The sequence below is a fragment of the Gigantopelta aegis genome, unplaced genomic scaffold, assembly GCF_016097555.1.
Source record: "Gigantopelta aegis isolate Gae_Host unplaced genomic scaffold, Gae_host_genome ctg8518_pilon_pilon, whole genome shotgun sequence".
Classification (NCBI taxonomy): Eukaryota; Metazoa; Mollusca; class Gastropoda; order Neomphalida; family Peltospiridae; genus Gigantopelta; species Gigantopelta aegis.
Window position 1 is genome coordinate 2,630 of NW_024536567.1, and position 5,545 is coordinate 8,174.

At 48.1% G+C, this 5,545-nt stretch overlaps 1 protein-coding gene across 1 annotated transcript; it reads right to left on the minus strand.

Moving 5' to 3' along the window:
- Nucleotides 1-269: 269 nt before the first annotated feature.
- On the minus strand, nt 270-5,322 carry LOC121367034 (nuclear pore complex protein Nup98-Nup96-like; the record flags this gene model as incomplete). Its single annotated transcript, XM_041491228.1, has 2 exons — nt 270-1,492; nt 5,248-5,322. Coding segments are annotated over 2 exons (825 nt in total), but the record flags the coding sequence as incomplete, so codon positions are not given.
- Between the last annotated feature and the right edge of the window lie 223 nt (nt 5,323-5,545).

The following is a 5,545-nucleotide window of genomic DNA, read 5'->3' on the forward strand; positions in this document are numbered from 1 at the left end:
CACCCCCTCATATAACAGGTTTGGAACATCCCTGGGGTTGATTACCTCAAATACGCACCTGATTTCACTGATTGGTCAGATGAGGCTAAATAAACACCTTCACTGTTGGAGCGGGACGCAGCCCAGTGGTATAAACTGCCCACTGGGCCCATTGGGTCATTTCTCTGTCCAGCCAGTGCACCACAACTGGTATATCAAAGGCTGTGGTATGTGCTATCCTGTCTATTGGATGGTGCATATGAAAGATCCATTTTCTACTAATGAAAAATTGTAGCAGGTTTACTTTCTATGACTAAATGTCAAAATTACCAAATGTTTGACATCCAATAGTCGATGATTAATAAATCAATGTGCTCTAGTGGTGTTGTTAAACAAAACAAAACTTTGTCAACCACTATTGACCACAGGGGAATGGAGAGAAAGGTGGGGGCAGGAGGCACTGTACTTCTTGTTTTATGGCTTGTGGGCCCGCTGCAATGTTTTCTCTAAAACATACATGGTTTAAATCAAAGTTTATTTTCCAGGTGGTTTACAAACTGCCTCAACCCTCCATGTGATTAGTTCGGGAACAGCCCCTAGTTTAGCAGACGAAAACACTGTTCTTATCGCACAGTGTTATGTTCAGCATTTTTCTTGTTTTCTTTCTAGTCATTAAAACTTTCTATGGGTGGGCGCCGATCTTTTAGTTTCAAAGTCTGAAAGCACACGCCACCGAGCAGGGTCCTTTAAGAAGCTGTTGGGCTCACTGCACATTATCCATGATATATTCTCTTGGCGGAGGTCTCATTGGCACTTTGCCAAGCGTGAAGGCGGGAGCGCGGAACTGAGCCTTCTCTTCCTCCGTCAGCTGATCCAGCGGCGTGTAGACCGTCGAACGAGAACCCTCTTGTTGCTGCGGAGTTGCCGCCGCCGCCCCGAACAAACTCCTTCCACCTATCTGCGGAGTTGTCTGTCCCTGAGTCGAAGCGCCAGTAGCAGTAGTAACTGGCCTTCCAAACAAGCCACTAGGTGGTGAAGCTGGTGAACCGATTCCCTGCCCCGCAGCAGATGGTCCAGGTGAGGCCTGTGGACTACCGCCGAACGTTCCCCCGCCAAAAGCTCCGGCTCCGGCTCCAAACAGATTGGTTTTTGTGGCGCTACCTCCGAAACTCGACAGAGGACTGGCGCCTGCTCCGAACGTGCTCGTCGGTGTTGGGCTCCCGAAGAGGCCAGCAGCCGTTGTCGTCGTGTCGGCAGAATCACTGATGCTGAATCCACCGGAACCACCTCCAAATATACTGGTGGACGAGTCGCCCGAGGCAAAAACCCCCTGACCGAAGAGTCCCTGATTGGTCGATGACGATCCAAAAGCTCCCGATTGGTCGAGACGATCCAAAAGCTCCCTGATTGGTCGAGGACGATCCCAAAAGCTCCCTGATTGGTCGAGGAGGACTCTGCTGTTTTCCAAAGAGGACTGGTCCAGTCCCGAAGGAAGATGGTGACGATGCGGATGCTGGAAACAAACAAAAAGAGAGAGAAAGAATTATAAAAACTTGTACCCACCCAAGGTGGTTTTTGTCAGAAAAATTAAATAACCCCAAACACCAGTCAGACTAAAGGTTTAACCCCCAGACTCGGAGGCCAGTGTGGGACACATGGGGGTAGCCAGGCTGTTACATTAGAGATACGGGTATACCACAGACTCGGAGGCCAGTGTGTGACATGGGGTGTAGCCAGGCTGTTACATTAGAGATACGGGTACACCACAGACTCGGAGGGCCAGTGTGGGGACATGGGGTGTAGCCAGGCTGTTACATTAGAGAGACGGGTACACCACAGACTCGGGAGGCCAGTGTGTGGGACATGGGGTGTAACCAGGCTGTTACATTAGAGATAATGGGTACACCACAGACTCGGAGGCCAGTGTGTGACACGGGGTGTAGCCAGGCTGTTACATTAGAGATACGGGTACACCACAGACTCGGAGGCCAGTGTGGGACATGGGGTGTAGCCAGGCTGTTACATTAGAGATACGGGTACACCACAGACTCGGAGGCCAGTGTGGGACATGGGGTGTAGTCAGGCTGTTACATTAGAGATACGGGTACACCACAGACTCGGAGGCCAGTGTGGGACATGGGGTGTAGCCAGGCTGTTACATTAGAGATACGGGTACACCACAGACTCGGAGGCCAGTGTGGGACATGGGGTGTAGCCAGGCTGTTACATTAGAGATACGGGTACACCACAGACTCGGACTCGGAGGCCAGTGTGGGACCTGGGGTGTAACCAGGCTGTTACATTAGAGATACGGGTACACCACAGACTCGGAGGCCAGTGTGTGACATGGGGTGTAGTCAGGCTGTTACATTAGAGATATGGGTATACCACAGACTCGGAGGCCAGTGTGGGACATGGGGTGTAGCCAGGATTTTACATTAGAGATACGGGTATACCACAGACTCGGAGGCCAGTGTGTGACATGGGGTGTAGCCAGGCTGTTACATTAGAGATACGGGTATACCACAGACTCGGAGGCCAGTGTGTGACACGGGGTGTAGCCAGATTGTTACATTAGAGATACGGGTACACCACAGACTCGGAGGCCAGTGTGTGACAAGGGGTGTAGTCAGGCTGTTACATTAGAGATACGGGTATACCACAGACTCGGAGGCCAGTGTGGGACATGGGGTGTAGCCAGGATTTTACATTAGAGATACGGGTATACCAGACTCGGAGGCCAGTGTGTGACATGGGGTGTAGCCAGGCTGCTGTTACATTAGAGATACGGGTACACCACAGACTCGGAGTCAGTGACATGGGTGTAAGCCCAGGCTGGACATAAAGGACATGGGGTGTAGCGGAGGCGTGTGGTGACATGGGTAGAGATAGGGTATACCACAGACAGGGACTCGGAGGCCAGTGTGGTTGCCATGGGGTGTAGCCAGGCTGTTACATTAGAGATAACGGGTCCACCACAGACTCGGAGGCCAGTGTGGGACATGGGGTGTAGCCAGGCTGTTACATTAGAGATACGGGTACACCACAGACTCGGAGGCCAGTGTGGGACATGGGGTGTAACCAGGCTGTTACATTAGAGATACGGGTACACCACAGACTCGGAGGCCAGTGGTGGGACCTGGGGTGTAACCAGGCTGTACATTAGAGATACGGGTACACCCACAGACTCGGAGGCCAGTGGTGGTGACATGGGGTGTAGTCAGGCTTTTACATTAGAGATATGGGTATACCACAGACTCGGAGGCCAGTGGGGGGACATGGGTGTAGCCAGGCTTTTACATTAGAGATACGGGTATACCACAGACTCGGAGGCCAGTGTGTGACATGGGGGTGTAGCCAGGCTGTTACTTTTTAGAGATACGGGTATACCACAGACTCGGGAGGCCAGTGTGTGACATGGGGTGTAGCCAGGGCTGGTTTACATTAGAGATACGGGTATACCACAGACTCGGAGGCCAGGTGGGTGACATGGGGTGTAGCCAGGCTGGTACATTAGAGATACGGGTACACCACAGACTCGGACGCGGAGGCCAGTGTGTGGGACATGGGGTGTAGCCAGGATTTTACATTAGAGATATGGGGTACACCACAGACTCGGAGGCCAGTGTGTGGCCACGGGGTGTGAGCCAGGATTTTACATTAGAGTACGGGTACACCAGACTCGGAGGCCGTGGTGTGTGACACGGGGTGTAGCCAGGATTTTACATTAGAGATACGGGTACACCACAGGACTCGGAGGCCAGTGTGTGACACGGGGGGTGTAGCCAGGCTGTTACATTAGAGATACGGGTACACCCACAGAACTCGGAGGCCAGTGTGTGACAGGGGGTGTAGCCAGGCTGTTACATTAGAGATACGGGTAATACCACAGGGACTCGGAGGGCCAGTGTGTGACACGGGGTGTAGCCAGGTTGTTACATTAGAGATACGGGTACACCACAGACCTCGGAGGCCAGTGTGGGGGACATGGGGTGTAGCCAGGCTGTTACATTAGAGATACGGGTATACACAGACCTCGGAGGCCAGTGTGGGACATGGGGTGTAGCCAGGATTTTACATTAGAGATACGGGTATACCACAGACTCGGAGGCCATATGGTTGTGAGGCCATGGGGGTGTAGCCAGGCTGTTACATTAGAGATACGGGTATACCACAGACTCGGAGGCCAGTGTGGGACATGGGGTGTAGGCCAGGATTTTTTTTACATTAGAGATACGGGGTATACCACAGACTCGGAGGCCAGTGTGGGGACATTCCCACTTCTACACATTACGGAGTGACAGGCAAATCTAAAAGGTGATAGGAAAACAAAAAAAAGAAAGAAAGAAGTGTTCGTTCATTCAAACTGCACACCTTTTTCCTTTGGCTTTAATCCTTTGGGATAATCAAAATTCCATAACACCAAAAGAAACCTCTGACCATTACCGGCTCCGATTGGGCTGCTGTGCCCAGGACAGGTGTGTGCTACACACAGCTTGCTCTGAATGGTGCACATTAAGCACTCTGACCTGACCTGACCCTAAAATGGCAGCTTAAAAAACTAAAACACTCAATGAGAAATATCTTACCTCCAAATGTTGAAGATTTCATTACTGAACTGTAAAAAAACAAGAAGATATTTTTATGTTTATTTTGGTACTGGCAACTCTGCGTTAAGTAAAATGTATTTGTGTAGAATAATGTTAAAATGTATTTGTGTAGAATAATGTTAAAATGTATTTGTGTAGAATAATGTTAAAATGTATTTGTGTAGAATAATGTTAAAAGAACCAATTGAATAGCATTGCTGTCTTACAAAGTCAACAATCATTGTTTTTTATTCATAAATGTTTTATTAAATGTTTTATTGACAGTAAAAACTAATACTGCAGAGCAGGTTGTCACTAAATTACAAAATGGTGACGAAAACCACTGGAAGCATTGTTAATGTTAAAATAAGGATTTGCAAAAATTGCACAGCCATTCGACTGGCTGTCGGGATGTTTGGATCAGACCAAGAGAGTGGGGAATGCACATGCCCTTATACCTGGATCCAGCAAAAAAATTTTTTTTTTTTTTATCAATGATACCAGATTGGCGTGACATAGAAAGAAAAGGAAAAGTATGGTGGAAACCACAAAAATTTCCAGTTTTGATAGGCAAGTTGTAAAAACATTATCAATTATAAATAAAACAGCACCTGACAAACTGGAGAAAATGTCCAGTTTTGATATGCAAGTTGTAAAAACATTATCAATATATAAATACAACAGCACCTGACAAAATGGAGAAAATGTTCAACTCACCTAGATTCCTTTTTCTTGGTGGTTCAAGAAGCTGAATCTGGAAAAAACGAAATGGAAAAAAGAGAAACCACACTTTTAAAATATTCAAATCATGTCGGGAAATTAGATCTGAAAAGCCAAAATATATCTAAATTTCTTTTGCACATTCAGCATACTTCTGAACGAAAAAAACAACAAGAAAACAAATGAACCATCTGTTAAGGAACCATCCCCCCCAAAAGAAATCCCAAAAAATAACAAAACAAAGGCCTACCACCAAA